This window comes from Entelurus aequoreus, linkage group LG05 (assembly GCF_033978785.1).
Source record: "Entelurus aequoreus isolate RoL-2023_Sb linkage group LG05, RoL_Eaeq_v1.1, whole genome shotgun sequence".
In the NCBI taxonomy this organism is placed as follows: domain Eukaryota; kingdom Metazoa; phylum Chordata; class Actinopteri; order Syngnathiformes; family Syngnathidae; genus Entelurus; species Entelurus aequoreus.
In genome coordinates, this window is record NC_084735.1 from 31,640,492 (window position 1) to 31,658,245 (window position 17,754).

General features: G+C 40.5%; 1 protein-coding gene across 15 annotated transcripts in view; it reads left to right on the forward strand.

The window, feature by feature from the left end:
• Positions 1-17,372, forward strand: part of phldb1a (pleckstrin homology-like domain, family B, member 1a) — a 76,043-nt gene extending 58,671 nt beyond the window's left edge. For 8 of the 15 annotated variants that reach the window (XM_062047770.1, XM_062047771.1, XM_062047773.1 and 5 more), the window contains 4 exons: positions 302-448; positions 9,664-9,883; positions 13,967-14,052; positions 16,589-17,372. In XM_062047770.1, coding sequence (XP_061903754.1) covers positions 302-448; positions 9,664-9,883; positions 13,967-14,052; positions 16,589-16,729 — 594 coding nt within the window. In that variant the 3' untranslated portion in view covers positions 16,730-17,372. The remainder of the gene's footprint in view (positions 1-301; positions 449-9,663; positions 9,884-13,966; positions 14,053-16,588) is intronic. The other 7 variants (XM_062047776.1, XM_062047775.1, XM_062047781.1 and 4 more) reach the window with 2 other exon arrangements.
• The last annotated feature ends 382 nt before the right edge of the window (positions 17,373-17,754 follow it).

A 17,754-nucleotide genomic window follows, 5' to 3' on the forward strand; every position in this document is an offset into this window, starting at 1 on the left:
AATATGATCTGTTGGCTCAAAGTGTTGAAATCCTGTTGTAAGTATTATTATGAGTCTTTGAATTGTTTCTACATATTGACACTAGGTAGCATATTGTAAGTGTGTGAAAGCAGCAAAGGATCATTTTACATCAGCAAAGAATTGTCTTTTCTCCCAGACTGCAGGGAAATATTTGACAAAACCTGCGACTGGGACTTGAACTCTCCTGTGGCTCCCATTGACTTTGTATTGCAATATTTGCCTTCCATTAACATACCCTCTCCTCTGCTTTGACTCCCCGTCTGCTGCTTGGCGGTCCCAGGAGAAGGAAGCGCAGGCTCGGCGACATCTGCTGGAGGAGGAGCGCAAGAGGCGCGAGGAGGCCGAGAGGAGGCTCCTGGATGAGACGGCCCACAGGAGGAGGCTGGTGGAGGAGGAGGTCAAGATGAGGGAGAAACACTTTTCCCAGGTCAGTCTGAGGACGGAAGGTGGGCGGATCTAAGGAGGATGGGAACGCTAATTAGAAATGCACTTTAAGATATGCCTGAGTGCTTTTAAATTGGGGATGGGTCCCAGCAGACACAAGACATTAAAACAACGTTGAGAACTTGTTGAATTACGTCCTGACGTTGAGCAACGTTGTCAATGTTTATTCAATGTCAAGTTGTTGTTATGTTATTGTTTTACCACCATGTGTTCAAACACTATTGATTGATTGATTGATTGAGACTTTTATTAGTAGGTTGCACAGTGGTTAACCTTTTTGATTACCTTGGTTGCCATTTTATCACAGGAAAGGTTAGCCTCTAGAATGGAACCTAGGTAGGTGACCTCATCTTTCCTGGTGATAACAATGTCACCCACTTTTATGGTGAAGTCATTGACTTTCTTAAGGTTGATGTGATCATTACAGTTGTGACGTTGATTTGACCGTTGAATCATTGAGTCATTTCCCAACCAACAATGTGGATTCAACCTTAGACATCAACGTTGTCTCAATTTAAAAATACAACTATTTTGCAATGTTGTTTGTAAGTCAGTCTTAAAGGACATGTATGTATAATCAACGTTGTATCAATGTCTTGTGCCTTCTGGGGTGGGGTGGTGGGGCTATGGATGGGTCTCATTTACATTTTAACCGATACTTGTACCAAATTGGTACTTCAAAAACAGCATCATTCTTAAACAGCGACCAAACCGGTACTTAACAACAGACAAACAATCCCTTTTTATTTTCATGGAATGTTGTGACAATCGAGTTGAACCGACTACTAATTTCAATACCTTAAGTATATCAAATCACTAAGTAATACATTCAAAAACAAGAAATACAAAACAAATGGTCATAATCATTGCAGCAACACATAACACAAAGCAGTGGTTTTTAAACTTTTTTCACCAAGTACTACCTCAGAAAACACTTGGCTCTACAAGTGCCACCATAATGACCAACATTAAAATACAGCAGCATAGTAGGCCTAAGTATGCATTAAAAACAAGGCAGACGTTTTATTAAACATGTATTTTTTTGGCCTGCCTGTCGGGTGGGGGTCGGCGCCTCAGGCTACTGCATCCGGACTGCGTGTCTGGAGCTCCTGGGTCCCACCGTCCATCCCTTCCGGGTGCCCGTCTTGGTTGGGGCCTGCTGGGTCTGGTCCCTGCGTCTACTGTGGTAGCTTGGTGCTGCAGGGTATTCCGAGGTGCTGCGAGTCGGCCAGTTGTTGGGGTAGCGACCTTGTGTGTCAGCATGTCTGTGAATTTCTTTTAATTCTTTTTTTATTTTTTTATAAATGGATTTAATTATTTATTTATTCTTATTTTTTAAAATATATTTTATTAATATTATTATTATTATTATTATGTATTTATTTATTTTATTTATTTATTCCCCTACCTCAGGGGGGGGACTCGGCGGGGCGGTTGCTGGTTGTTCCATCTCCATCGTTGGGGTCCCTGCGGGTGGGGTGGGTGGTTCCTGTGGCCCCGTGCTGGGTGGTCCTGTGGCGGCCGACTTGGGTGGGGTGGCCGTGGGCTGGCCTCGCCGCGCTCTCCGGGGGTGGGGGGGGTGGCTCGTGGGGGCCCTGTTGCCGGTGGGGCGGGGGCGGTCTTCCCGTCCGGTTGCGGGGGGTCTCCGGGCCCCTCGGGCGGGGCGTCCCGCCTTTCTGTCCGCGTGGGGTGTGGTCTCTCGCTGACTTGGGGTCTGGCTGCCCCCTGCTTTTCTCGTGCCTTGTCCTCTGCCGGGTGCGTCTGTCTGCGGCCTGCTGCTGGCCCTTGTGGGCGGCGCGGTGGGCCAGGCTCTGGGGTTCCTGTCGCTGTCCGGCTTGGCTGCGTGGGGGCGGTGGCCCCTGGTTCCCTGGGCACCACACCTACTGTTTGTGGGATGGGCTCTCGGGGAGGCTGGGGCCGTACTCTGGCTCCCGCACACACTGGGAGTCAAATGTATTGTACATGCAAATTCACATATACTCACACACATACATACAGACATACATAGGTACCTACGCTACCACATACATATACAAATAAATACAGTACATATTTATCAATCAATCAATCAATCAATGTTTATTTATATAGCCCTAAATCACAAGTGTCTCAAAGGGCTGTACAAGCCACAACGACATCCTCGGTACAGAGCCCACATACGGGCAAGGAAAAACTCACCCCAGTGGGACGTCGGTGAATGACTATGAGAAACTTTGGAGAGGACCGCATATGTGGGTAACCCCCCCCCCTCTAGGGGAGACCGAAAGCAATGGATGTCGAGTGGGTCTGACATAACATTGTGAAAGTCCAGTCCACAGTGGATCCAACACATCAGCGGGAGTCCAGTCCACAGCGGGGCCAACAGGAAACCATCCCGAGCGGAGACGGGTCAGCAGCGCAGAGATGTCCCCAACCGATGCACAGGCTAGTGGTCCACCTGGGGTCCCGACTCTGGACAGCCAGCACTTCATCCATGGCCACCGGACCTATGCAACTCCCCCTCGCAAGGGACAGGGGAGAAGAGGAGAGAAGAAAAGAAACGGCAGATCAACTGGTCTAAAAAAGGGGGGTCTATTTAAAGGCTAGATTATACAAATGAGTTTTAAGATGGGACTTAAATGCTTCTACTGAGGTAGCATCTCTAACTGTTACCGGGAGGACATTCCAGAGTACTGGAGCCCGAATAGAAAACGCTCTATAGCCCGCAGACTTTTTTTTGGCTCTGGGAATCACTAATAAGCCAGAGTTCTTTGAACGCAGATTTCTTGTCGGGACATATGGTACAATACAATCGGCGAGATAGGCTGGAGCTAAACCGTGTAGTATTTTATACGTAAGTAGTAAAACCTTAAAGTCGCATCTTAAGTGCACAGGAAGCCAGTGCAGGTGAGCCAGTATAGGCGTAATATGATCAAACTTTCTTGTTTTTGTCAAAAGCCTTGCAGCCGCATTTTGTACCAACTGTAATCTTTTAATGCTCGACATAGGGAGACCCGAAATTAATACGTTACAGTAATCGAGACGAGACGTAACGAACGCATGAATAATGATCTCAGCGTCGCTAGTGGACAAGATGGAACGAATTTTAGCGATATTACGGAGATGAAAGAAGGCCGTTTTAGTAACACTCTTAATGTGTGACTCAAACGAGAGAGTTGGGTCGAAGATAATACCCAGATTCTTTACCGAGTCGCCTTGTGTAATTGTTTGGTTGTCAAATGTTAAGGTGGTATTATTAAATAGATGTTGGTGTCTAGCAGGACCGATAATCAGCATTTCCGTTTTCATAGCGTTGAGTTGCAAAAAGTTAGCGGACATCCATTGTTTAATTTCATTAAGACACGCCTCCAGCTGACTACAATCCAGCGTGTTGGTCAGCTTTAGGGGCATGTAGAGTTGAGTGTCATCAGCATAACAGTGAAAGCTAACACCGTACTTGCGTATGATGTCACCCAGCGGCAGCATGTAAATACTAAAGAGTGCAGGGCCAACAACCGAACCCTGGGGAACTCCGCACATTACCTTGACATAGTCCGAGGTCACATTGTTATGGGAGACGCACTGCATCCTGTCAGTAAGATAAGAGTTAAACCAAGACAAGGCTAAGTCTGACATACCAATACGTGTTTTGATACGCTCTAATAAAATATTATGATCGACGGTATCGAAAGCGGCGCTAAGATCAAGAAGCAGCAACATAGATGACGCATCAGAATCCATCGTTAGCAATAGATCATTAGTCATTTTTGCGAGGGCTGTCTCCGTAGAGTGATTTGCCCTGAAACCGGATTGAAAAGGTTCACAGAGATTGTTAGTCACTAAGTGTTCATTTAGCTGCTGTGCAACAATTTTTTCGAGAATTTTGGAAATAAACGGAAGGTGGGAGACCGGTCGGTAGTTTACCATGAGGTCAGGATCGAGGTTAGGTCTTTTGAGCAGAGGATGAATAACCGCTTTTTTGAATGCTGGGGGAACAGTGCCGGAGGAAAGTGATAAGTTTATAATATTTAACACTGATGGACCTAATAATACAAACAGTTCCTTGATAAGTTTCCCAGGAAGTGGGTCAAGTAAACATGTTGTTTGTTTTATCCCACTTACACGCTTTAATAATTCCTCTAATGTTATTTCATCAAAAATAGAGAGACTATTTTGGAGGGCAGTGTCCGTCGTATATACAGTCGTATTTGTGTTAATAGAACCCAGTTGTAGCTGGGATGCGTTGTCTTTAATCTCCTTTCTAATGAGTTCAATTTTCTTATTAAAGAAATTCATAAAATCATCTGCCGAGTGGGTGGAGCTACTGGGAGGAGTCCCTTGTTGGGTTAGCAATGCTACTGTACTAAACATAAATTTAGGATCGTTTTTGTTGAGGCGGATGAGATTTGAGTAGTATTTAGCTTTAGCTAAGGTAAGCATGCGTTTATAAGTTATTAAACTATCACTCCATGCTTGATGGAAAACCTCAAGTTTAGTCGCGCGCCATTTGCGTTCCAGTTTTCTACATGATAATTTATGAGCTCTAATTTCTTCTGTAAACCATGGGGTGCGCCTTTTAGGGGCCCTTTTTTGCTTTAGCGGTGCTATACTATCAATAATTTTGCGCAAGGCATCGTCAAAGTTGTTAGTGAGGTTATCAATAGAGCCGACATAATTTGGGAATGGTGCCATTACCGAAGGCAGTAGGTCAGCAAGAGTCATCGTTGTGGCAGCATTAATGTTGCGGCTGCTATAGCAGTTATTATTATTATTAGCTTGTTGACAATGAGTCAAAACTTCAAATTTTATAAGGTAATGATCGGACATTACTTTAGTATATGGAAGTATCATAACTTTGGAGGTGGTGACACCCCTGACAAGCACTAGATCTATTGTATTACCGTTGCGATGCGTGGGTTCATGTATTATTTGTGTAAGACCACAGCTATCAATTATGGTTTGGAGCGCCACGCACTGAGGGTCCGATGGGGTATTCATATGGATATTAAAGTCCCCCATTATGATTATATTGTCGGCGTGCGTCACTAGATCAGCAACGAACTCTGAGAATTCACTGATAAAGTCCGAATAGGGCCCAGGGGGGCGGTAGATAACAGCCAAGTCGAGAGGTAGCGGTGTGACAGACCTCATAGTAAGCACCTCAAACGATTTATATGTATTATTTAGGTTAGGGGTAAGGTTGAAATTTTCATTGTATATTAGTGCGACACCCCCTCCCCTTTTAAGAGGACGGGCAACATGCGCATTCGTATAGTTAGGAGGAGATGCCTCATTGAGCGCAAAAAATTTGTCTGGTTTGAGCCAGGTTTCGCTAAGACCAATGACGTTAAGATTGTTGTCTCTAATGACCTCATTTACTAATAACGCCTTGGGAGACAATGATCTTATGTTTAAAAAGCCCATATTATAGGTATTGGGCTGTTTTGACGAGTTTTTGTTAAGATTATCCGTAGTGGAAATATTAACAATGTTGCGTTTATTATGCGTAGTGCACTTTAAATAGTTTCGACCATATCTAGGAATTGATATGACGGGAATTTTCCGATTGTTTGCTTGGTGCTGCAATAGACTGGACATATCATAATTTGCCACCTCAGTAGAATGCATGTCCACCTCTGACACAGACACAACAGAAAAAACATTATGTGAATTGTGTATTATTCTAAGAGAATTGCTATGCGTACATGGATTATCCAGCCTGGCGCTGGCTAGTTCTAGCTTAACTGACTCCTCACCCGGACTAACAGACATTGTAATTGCCTGTGACCGGGCTTGCTCTAGTGTAGTCAGTCAAGTGAGACTTAAATAGTAGTCTATGTTTCTAGACAGGATGATGGCGCCTTCCTGGTTAGGGTGAAGGCCGTCTCTCATCAGCAAGCCTGGTTTGCCCCAGAAAGAGGGCCAGTTATCAATAAACGTTAGTCCCTGTTGCCTACAGACGATAGACAGCCACTTGTTAAGCGAGACTAATCTGCTATATCTCTCATCATTGCCTCTCGCAGGCAGGGGGCCAGAGACAATTACTCGATGCCTGGACATCTTTCTGGCGAGATCACAAGTCCTGGCTATGTTTCTCTTTGTAATCTCTGACTGTCTCATTCTAGTGTCATTGGAGCCAACGTGTACAACTATATTCGCATAATTAGTGGTGCGATTAGCCTGTGGTACGTGTTTACTAGGCCTGTTGCGAGTTAGCTCCCTAAGATTAGCTTCAATATCAGGTGCTCTGGCCCCGGGGATACACTTTACTGTGGCTGATTTGCTAAGCTTTATGTTTCGGGTGATGGAGTCCCCTATGACTAAGGTGTGGTGCCCGGTAGACTGGGGTGTAGGACTAGCTAAAGAGCTAAATCTATTATGCGTCTCAACCGGTACACCGTAGCTTGTAGGCCGCTTAGGACTGCTACAAGCTGGGACGGTATAGCTCGGTTGGTAGAGCGGCCGTGCCAGCAACTTGAGGGTTGCAGGTTCGATCCCCGCTTCCGCCATCCTAGTCACTGCCGTTGTGTCCTTGGGCAAGACACTTTACCCACCTGCTCCCAGTGCCACCCACACTGGTTTAAATGTAACTTAGATATTGGGTTTCACAATGTAAAGCGCTTTGAGTCACTTGAGAAAAAGCGCTATATAAATGTAATTCACTTCACTTCAATTCACTTCACAAGCTGGGCTAGTTAGCTCGCTACAGCTAACGCTAGCAGATGTGTCCGCAACATCTAAAGTTACGACATTACTCTGCTCTAACTGGCGGACACGGCCCTCTAGCAGAGCCAACCTCTCCGTGAGTATGGTGCAAGACGCGCAGGAAGCCATTACTCACAGTGTTTTCTGTCACCGAGTGAAGTTCCTGCTGTCCTCAGGGAAGTGGTCGCGGTCTGCGGGAGTAGCTTCCTACTTACCTTCTGACCGGCGCTGCCTTTCTCCGCGCTAGCTTAGCAGCTAGCTAGCTGAGGAAAGGGTGGTGGGACAGAGATCGGGTGATTTGCAAGTTAAATAGTACCACTAAATATGTTTGAGAAGTGATAAAGAAAGCTGTAGAACAATTAAAAGCACACAGATAGAGCGATACTTAGCCTTTTTCGCAACAGCGAAAGTTCGTACATCCACACGCACATTCATTATACAAACATACTGTATACACATACTGTACATATACATTCACTGTAAAAACATACATATACACGTACTGTACATATACACTCACTGTACAAACACACACATACACATATACATTCACTGTACAAACACACACATACATATACTGTACATATACATTCACTGTACAAACACACATATACACATTCTGTACATATACATTCACTGTTCAAACACACATACTGTATACACAGACTGTACATATACATTCACTGTACACACATATACACATACTGTACATATACATTCACTGTACAAGCACACATACACATACTGTACATATACAAGTACATATGCACACATACACTCATGCACATAATCACGTTTCATCAAACATATATTAACGTTGTTGCCCTAGGGTAAACTGGGTATAACACATGGCACACTGACAAAGCTTAACCTATTGTTACTATAACAATCTACAAGGTTAATGTAGGTTGCTTCTCTTTCTTCCCCTCCATTTTTCTGCATTCTTTCGTATCTCAAGTTATCATTACGTACATGTATTGTTGCATTTGAACAATTGTATTGTTGATAATAAAGGTAAAGTATTGGTATTGTTTATTATCAATAGCACTATTTCTATTGGTATTCATATTGCTCCATTTTTAGTGTAATAATGCTCATTGTCATTTCTGTATTTTTATTTTTATTTTCGCTAACTGCTTATTTGCTATTACTTTTACCATCATATTTGTACATGTCGTATTTGCTGATGTTGCTCTGTTGTTGTTGTTGTTGTTGTTGTGTTTGCTGTTGTTGTTTTTGTCTCTCTGTCTAATCCCCCTCTTGTCCCCACAATTCCCCCCTCTGTCTTCCTTTTTCTCTCTTTCTATCCCCTCCTGCTCCGGCCCGGCTGCACCAAATGATAATATAAATACATTTAATAAAGTCAAAATACAAGTAAGGCAACAAGAGAAGTATCCTACACTTCTCTTTTGTAAAGTAAATCTGAACAGCCGATATGGGCATCTACATCTGCTATATGATTTGCCCGAGAAGCTGGGCAGGACATTATAAAAAAAAAAAAAAAAAAGACATGTGTTTTTTATATTTTTGGCCATTGTAACACTGCTTTTGAATAAAGGAAAATAAAACACTGTACTTTAATCAAGTGATTTTTTGGCGTACCACTAGATAGAGCACGCCTACCACGAGTGCGACAGTTTGAGATTCACTGACATAGAGAACATGCAAACAACACGACTTGCTTGTCAATACTCACAATTCCAGGGGTTCATGAATGCAGCATCCTCACTTGCCTTAACTGTTTTTGGTGCACAATGAGAAAGTGTTGTGTTGTTGTGGCTACTGGCTAGCGCTGCGATGCTAACTGATATGAAGGATGCAGTGGCCGTGTTCAGGTCGGCAATTAAGTTTAAAAAGAGCGCCAGACTCTTTGTGCTTCTTTCTGGATGCATTACTTACAAGGCGTTACTGGTACAATATCACCATCAAGCACTTGTTGTTGGTTGCTGAGTCTGCAATTATTTAGCTCTGAAATTAATCACTGTAATGTTCTTTACCTCACGTTAGCACCCATCCTTGGTCTTGGCTGGTTCATAAGTATTTCAGCTCACTTATGATCAGTGATTTTCAAACTGTGGTACATATACTTCCAGTCGGAGCTATGCCACTAGTGGTATGCAGGTTCAATCTAATCAATTAAATATTCAAACACAGTGTTACTGTTCAAACTGTGTGTAATGTTACAGAGGCAAAAAAATTAAGTATACTTGTTAAATATAACCTCTGCCTTGATTTTAATGAATACTTAGGCCAACTATGCTACTGTATTTTAATTTTGGTCATTATGGTAGTACCGGTAGTTGGAGAGCCAAGTTTTTTCTGAGGTGGCAGAGAAAACCCAAGCTTTTCTTCCTGTCACTCATACTAAATTATGCAGGGTCATCAAACCACCCTAAAGGAGCTGACAGAGCAATAATGTAGTTTTATTTTGGATATGTGGAGTCCAGACTGTAGTGATCACAGTTAAGCGCTGCTAGCACATGTCGACTCAATCAAGTATTTTTTTCTTTGCAGGCCCGTCCAATGACGCGCTACCTTCCCAATCTCAAAGAGGAGTTCGACTTGCGTGCGCACGTGGAGTCGTCGGGCCACAGCATCGACACTTGCCCTTTTGTCATCCTCACAGAGAAGATGTGCAAAGGTCATCTGGTCAAGATGGGTGGCAAAATCAAATCGTGGAAGAAGCGCTGGTTCGTTTTCGACCGACTCAAAAGGAATTTCTGCTACTACGCGGGTAAGGATCGGCATACGTTATATCATTACAGTACACTGTATTAGAGATCGACCAATACGGTATTTTCAGGACCAATACCGATTATTAGTAGTCAAGAAGACCGATAACCGATATTTGGAGCCGATATTCATTTGCAGTAAAACTTATTTAAACCTGAATAGTATACGTCAGTAAACAGCTGGACAAAGCTTTAAGTTGTTTTTTGAACATTATTTTTTGGGGAAATGTCCGACCTGTAGCGACATAATGTTTGATGGGGCGCTAATGTTGTAGTTAAAACATCAGGGGTTTTATAAAACACCTTTATTAATTGGGTCGAAGAGGAGCATCAACATTTGCATTTCAAAATATGGGAAATCTCCGGAAAATTGGTAAATAAATGGGATTTCTCTACATCAACTTGCAAGCTAATATATTGTATACAAGTTTATAGCAGTATATGGTTTTAATACATTGTAAGGTTTCCTTGTGAGGAACCCTAAAATATTGGTTGGTTGGTGGGTGGAAGTTTAATTCAAACATGTATACAGTTTCAATATGATACATCACATATTTTACATATTTTCATTTCTCTTTACAATATGTCTGAAAATGAGTAGTAAAAAGCAAAGCCTATGTATTCCTACCTCTTTTCCACTTCATAGCAAATACATATGTTTACCTTTTTTTCTTAATTTGTAACACAATAGAAATATATTCAATGTATAATTAATAGTTCCTACTTGGCTGAAATTAATTTACCACTGTCAGGCCTGGAACCAATTCACATTGATAAACAAGTTTGTTTTATTCTTGGTGACCACAAGCAGATTTAGTTATGGGAGCCTAACTGTGTGCATAAGAGACACAATGAACAAAAATGTAGTTAAAGTATGTTTATAATTACAAATGAAGAAATAATGTATTATTAATATTTTACAAGTTATGTAAAGATGTGTATTTACTATGAATAATCATGTATGAACAATAAACAAAAATACTTCATAAACAACTACAACTCAGTTCAATAGTCATGTTCATATTCAAGATAACGTCCAAAGGTCATATGAAAAGAGGAAAACAATTGTTTGATAAGTACAAGGGGAAAGAAAAAAGTGTTGGATATTTCCTACCGCAGTGAAGCCAATTCAAAACTGCTATGCCGCTTCGACATTAATTGCAAATGTAAACAAAACACAATAAATATACAAAAACAAATGTTCTAGACATTATGTATTTGGGGAAAATGGTGGCTACAATATAAACTTAAAGGGGAACTGGACTTTTTTGGGGGAATTTTGTCTATCATTCACAATCATTATGAAAGACAAAAAGATGGATGTATTCTAACTCGTAAGTAAAAGTCTGCTTACAATGGAGAAAATGAGAGGTCCTCTTTTAATAAAGCTCTCTAAAACATCCAAAAAGCACCAACAATACTCCATTTACATTTCATGACTTGAATAATAACCAAGTATTAGTGATATGGTTATTATAAGCGCTAACGCAGACAAACTATTTTTAGCAGCGCATTGTTACAGAAAACTAACAAACTTGTTGCTGCTATGTTGAAATCATTGTCTGGTGAGCTGTTTTCTCGCCTCAGGGCTCGTGAAAGTTTATTGTAGATTATAAATCATGCCTCTCACCTGGATAGAAGAACGATGAGGACATAATCCGACAAATTGGTCAACTTTGGCATCCAATTTAGACCCAGTAACGGCGAGAAAGACCCGAAAAGATGGTTGGTTCCACCCCCCTTTTTTCTTTGCGATGATTATGAGTTATTTTTCATCTAAATGGGAATATATGAACATCCTAGAAGTCCGCATCCCAGTGAAATCAGACATTACGACCGTAAGTGATGTTTTATTATGTTTGTTGGCTCTAATGATGTCTGCAGTGAGTATTGATCAATGATGTTGTTGAAGGCAAAAGCGAGCGCTGTGAGGCGTTTTTGAAAATAATGCTCCACAGTATGCTTAAAATGATTATAATATGTAATTATTACAAGATAATATGAATGTGCCTTTTAAGTTAAGTTAAAGTTAAAGTGCCAATGATTGTCACACACACACTAGTTGTGGTGAAATTTGACCTCTGCATTTGACCCATCCCCTTGATCACCCCCTGGGAGGTGAGGGGAGCAGTGGGCAGCAGCGGTGCCGCGCCCGGGAATCATTTTGGTGATTTAACCCCCAATTCCAACCCTTGATGCTGAGTGCCAAGCAGGGAGGTAATGGGTCCCATTTTTATAGTGTTTGGTATGACTCGGCCGGGATTTGAACTCACAACCTACCGATCTCAGGGCTGACACTCTAACCACTAGGCCACTGATTTTTACTACATTACCATACATTTACTTACAGTGTGTATATAAAAGGTTGATGGAAAATATATATATATATGTTCGGATATGTTTTGAAGCGCTTTATAGGCAGAACAGAGCGACTCCAATAGGCTTTGCGGTAAGCAGACCTTTGATTTATTTACGAGTTTGAAGGCATAAAAAACCCAAAATGAGATTCTGAGCCGTACTGGGCTTCATTCGATGTCTGACATCCTCAGTGAGAAAAACCTCCACTGGTTGGGTCATGTCCATCGAATGAACCACGACCGACTTGTTCAGGATGAAATTGAGTCCATTGAAGTTGAAACAGAGCAGAGCACAAGGACCACATTGATGATCTTCTACTGAAGTGATCGGTCGCCATAATCATGTGGTCCCTCCCGAGGCCTACACAACTGCATAGAGTGTTTAACATAGTGACATTAACATAGCTATGTGAGCTACAGTGCTAACATCAGCCAGATTTTAACTACGACAAAAAAAAAGACTGATTGACAGTAAAACACCAGTTTGTATTTAAGATGTGTAGCGAAGCCTGCCCTGTGTAAAGTGGCCGGTGAATATATAAGGCAAACTCATCTAGCTCGGGGCGCATCAGAGGGGGTAACATGTCCTTCTTAATGTCAAAATCTAAAAGCGACCATTTGATCACTTCACTTAAAAATAAAGCAAACAAGTGAGAATGATAAATTTGATCATACAAGCAGGCTCAAAGGACACTAATTAAGTCCATTTTGCATTAAAGAGAACATTAAATAGCGATATCAGCTATAAAAAAAAAAGTTGTGTAGCACTACAACACTTCACCATGAAAGGCTTAAAGTCTGTTGTTTTTCCTCCAAATAATTCCATCAGGTTTACAGATTAATTTAAGGATTACATGGATCAAGCTGGAATTGGCTCTACATTATAAACTTTCTGTTGAAAATTTCAGGTCCAAACGTGATTAATGCACTTCACTGTCGGTGTTCTGGGCTTTGAACGCTCTTGTTATGTTTCTTTTCTGTCAACCAGCAGACACTAATTAAAGCTGCACTAAGTGGACTTGTCTTGCTTGTCTAACCGACTCCAGTTTGGACACATCACAATATCTGCTGGATTCCACAGGAAAACTGCATTTTTGGGAACAATTCCTTGGCGTGTTATTTCACAATCAAGTCCAAAATGTGCTCCAAGTATGTTGAAACGTCTGCGCTCACTTCTCTTGTAGCCTTTTCACCCGCTCACTCCTGACTAAAACACGACGGTGATGATGATGACGCTGATGAAATAAGATGCAATGCTTTGGCGAGATGTGTTTTTCTCGGGGTGAAGGCTAGCTCCTGGCTTGTTGGAGACTATTAGAACCAAAGCCGCGCTTGAAAAACATTTATCTCATTACTAAGCAGTTTTGGCTCAGAGGAAAAAGGGAAAAAAAGGGCGCCATTTCAAAAGATTGCGGTTAATTGTCGGCGGATGTTTGTCTCTGAAGCGACAAAAGGAAAGTTGTGTTTATTTGGATAGAAGTGGAATCTCAAAGCGCTTTTTTGTAACTGTGCTTTCACCCTTGGAGCATCAAGACAATCAGGGTGTTTGTGTAGAACTAGTCAGGTTATTGGGCTGCTAAATACTTCAGGCTAGGCTTGAAATAGACACACTGCTAATTACATTCTATGTTTCAAACTTTAGGAACAATCTTTGAAAGTATTGTAAAGCTCTAAATGTAATGCCAAAATCAATCAATCAATAAATCTATCTTCTTCCTCATCTCCCAGACAAGCATGAGACCAAACTGAAAGGACTCATTTACTTCCAGGCCATTGAGGAAGTGTATTACGATCACCTACGCAGTGCCACCAAGGTAACCACCTCTTCATTTATTCATGTATTTATCATTTCTATTTTAAAGAAATCCACACATTGTTCTGTGCTTAAGATGTCAAACTCGTATTAATTGAGGGCAACATCGCAGTTATGGCTGCCCTCAGAGGGTCACTTGTAAAATATTAATGTATAAGGGTTCGCCTATTACATAATTGCCTCTGGATTAGATTTTTTTTTTAATGTACACTGTAAAAAAAAATCTATAGCTTTTGCGATTAAAAAACTTGCAGCTGAGTTTGCAGAACTTTTATGTAAAAAAATTTTTTTTTTTTTTTTACAGCTTATTACTGTAAATTTAAAAGTAAAACAGTACAACTGCTTTAACCTTAAAGTATAACTGCAGTTTTTGGGTGGGAATTATGCCTATAACTCACAATCCTTATGAGAGACAAGAACAAATATCTTTTTTCTTTTCAAATGCATTGTAATTTGTAAATATACGAAAGTAAAAATCCACTTAAGAGGGGAACTGCACATTTTAAAATGTTTTCCTATCGTTTACAACCATTATGAAAGACATGACGACTGATGGATTTTTTTTAATGCATTCTAAATGATAAATAAACGTAAATAAAAGTAATCTTACAGAGGAGCCAATGGGAGCTCCCCTATTTCGCCCATAAAATTCAATAAATAGCCATTCAAAAAGCGCCAACAATACTCCGTTTACATTTTGGGACTTGAATATTAACCAAGTATTATTGATATTATTATTATTATAAGCGCAATTGCAGGCAAACTATTTATAGCGGCGCCGTGATCACTACCGTGTGTCCCTATGTTTACATCATCGAGTAGTCGGCTGTTTCCTCGCTTTCTTGATCCCTGCAAGTTTATTGTATATCATAAATCATGCATCTCACTGGGAAAATACATGGCTTAGAATGTAATCCGACAGCCATTTAGGACCCAGAACTGGTAAGAACGACAAAAAAAGATTCTTGGTATCCCCACACCCCCACTCTGTTTCTCCGCAAGGACTATAAATCATTCTTCATCTCAATGGGAATATATGAACATACTAGCAGTTAGCATCCAAGCGACAGCAGACCTTGTACAGTAAGTGATGTTTTATTGTGTTTGTTGGCTCTCATGAAGTCTGCACTGAGCAGAAATCTGTGATGAAGAAAAAAAAAAAAGAAAACGTGATGAGTTTTTTAAATTAATGTGCCACTTATGCTTAAAATGATCAAAATATGTAAATATTAAATGTTATTATAAATGTGTGCCCGTTACTACATTACATATATACTTACATCATGTATATGAAACCTCGATAGAGGTGTTCGGATGTTTTTTAAGGGCTTTATAGGCTAAATTGCGCGGCTCCCATAGCCTCCTTTGTAAGCGTACTTTTGATCACATTTATTTAATATTTAGAATGCAAAAAAAACAAAAAACATCAATCGTCATGTCTCTCATAATGATTGTGAACAATAGGCAAAATAAATAGGCTCCTTTAAAATAGAGCCAATGGGAGCAATGGCATTGCGTCCATTTAATTTATTCTGACCATATAACCCAATAAATAACCATCGAAAAAGCGCCAACAATACTCCATTTACATTACGTGATCTGAATATTAACCAAGTATTAGCAATATTGTTAGTATAAGCGCTAACGTTAAGGACCTACTTTTTCAGCTGGTGAGCTGCTTGTGTAAGTTAGTTCTAGATTTTAAATCATGTCTCTTACTTTGAAAGTAAAATGAGGTGGACATAAACTGAGAACTTGATCAACTGTGACAGACAATTTAGACATGAAGATGGCGAAAAAGACACGCGAAAGACACTGGTTTGTACCCACCTTTTTTTTTTGTTTACCATTCGTGAGGCTTATGAGTCATTCTATATCTAAACGGGATTATATCAACATCCTTAAGGTTGGCATCCCAGTGAGAGCAGACATTGTACAGTAAGTGATGTTTTATTATGTTTGTTGTCTCTCATGACGTCTGCTTACAGACTTGTAGTGGAAGGAAAAAGCAAACGTTGTGATGCTAAATTAATGAGCCGCCGTATGCTTAAAATAATAAAAATACATAAATATTACATGTTAATATAAATGTGCCTGTTACTACATTACATATATCTTTAAAACATGTATATAAAACGCTGATGGAAGTGATTGGATGTTTTTTTAAGCACTGTATAGGCAGAATAGAGCGACTTCCATAGGCTCCATTGTAAGCGGACTTTTGCTCGCATTCATTTACTATTTAGAATGCATAAAAAAAGAAAAACATGTGTGTGCTTGTCTCAAATAAGAATTCCAACATTCCAAAAAAAGGGCAGTTCCCCTTTAAAATCTGTTTTTAGTTTTTACAGTGTATTACTGTAAACGGAAAAACTGTACACCAGTTTAAAATTATTTTACCGTAAAATCTATTGTAACTTTTACACATTCATTTGATCTGTTGTCATATTGTGTCTCATAGGACAAAGATGCAACAGGTGCTTTTTTTATTTTTATAAAAGACTCTTCCCCCCCCCCCTCTCCCTTGAACCCTCCAGAGCCCCAACCCGTCTTTGACCTTCTGTGTGAAGACTCATGACCGCCTTTACTACATGGTGGCGCCTTCCCCAGAGGCCATGCGGATCTGGATGGATGTCATAGTAACGGGTGCCGAGGGCTACACACAATTCATGAGCTGAGGGACCTTGCGGAGGACGACGGAGGGGTGTGAAAGCCAGCTTGGCCGCAAAGAAAAAAAATCGATGTGGCGTGGAAGGACAAGTGAGCAGACGACTGATGTGAAAGTCTGACGAGCCAGTGAGGGCTGTCGTCATGACTCAAGTGTGTTCTTCACCATATATGGAAACATGATAATAATGACAGAATCACTTTAAGAACGCCAGTCTTTGATTGCAGTGTTGTCACTCTAATATGGTCTTTTTTATACGTTTGTATTTACTTATCACAATATTTACCGATGCGTATTCATCTCAAACTGACAAATTATTTATCTTTGTAGCTACAGTAGGACTATGCAAGCAAAACACGTGCCAGGGTCTCTAATTCGCATCAACAGAGGCATTATTAATAACTGTGGCTACAGGCAACCTCCTGATGTATTTTTTATGAAGAATGCAATAGCATCAGGTAGATAGCAAATTATTACACTATAACATGTCTGTATTCTACACAAATATGTACAAAAAAAAGTCTTACAACATAATTGTAAATTACATATGTGATGAAATAAAAATACGGTGCTTGTCTTTTGTCTGAAAAACTGGTGTTTTGTTGCAGACAGCTACTAAACATTACACAGAAACATAACATAATTAGTGTTCCAAAATACTTGCTTTCTATTAATAATCCAAGGTAATCGAATGAGATGCCTGCTTCTAAACAAACACACACGCTTGACTTCTCTATTTGCATAAGAACAATACGGTGATTTAATTAGTGAACTGTCTCATTATTACCTCCACTAACCTTGAATGAATGTTTCGCATGTTTCAAAACATGCCCAAAATGAACCTAACATGCATGATTCAATATAAAGCAATTTTAATGACATGAAAGGAATACAAAAAAAAAAATCAAAGCGTGTTTGTACTGTATGACATGGAGCCAATAATGTATAATCAAGTCATTGCATACAGCAGTGCAATATTTCAATAGACACCACAGCCAGCTATTAAGACAGGTGTTCCATTCGTCTTCCCGAGAC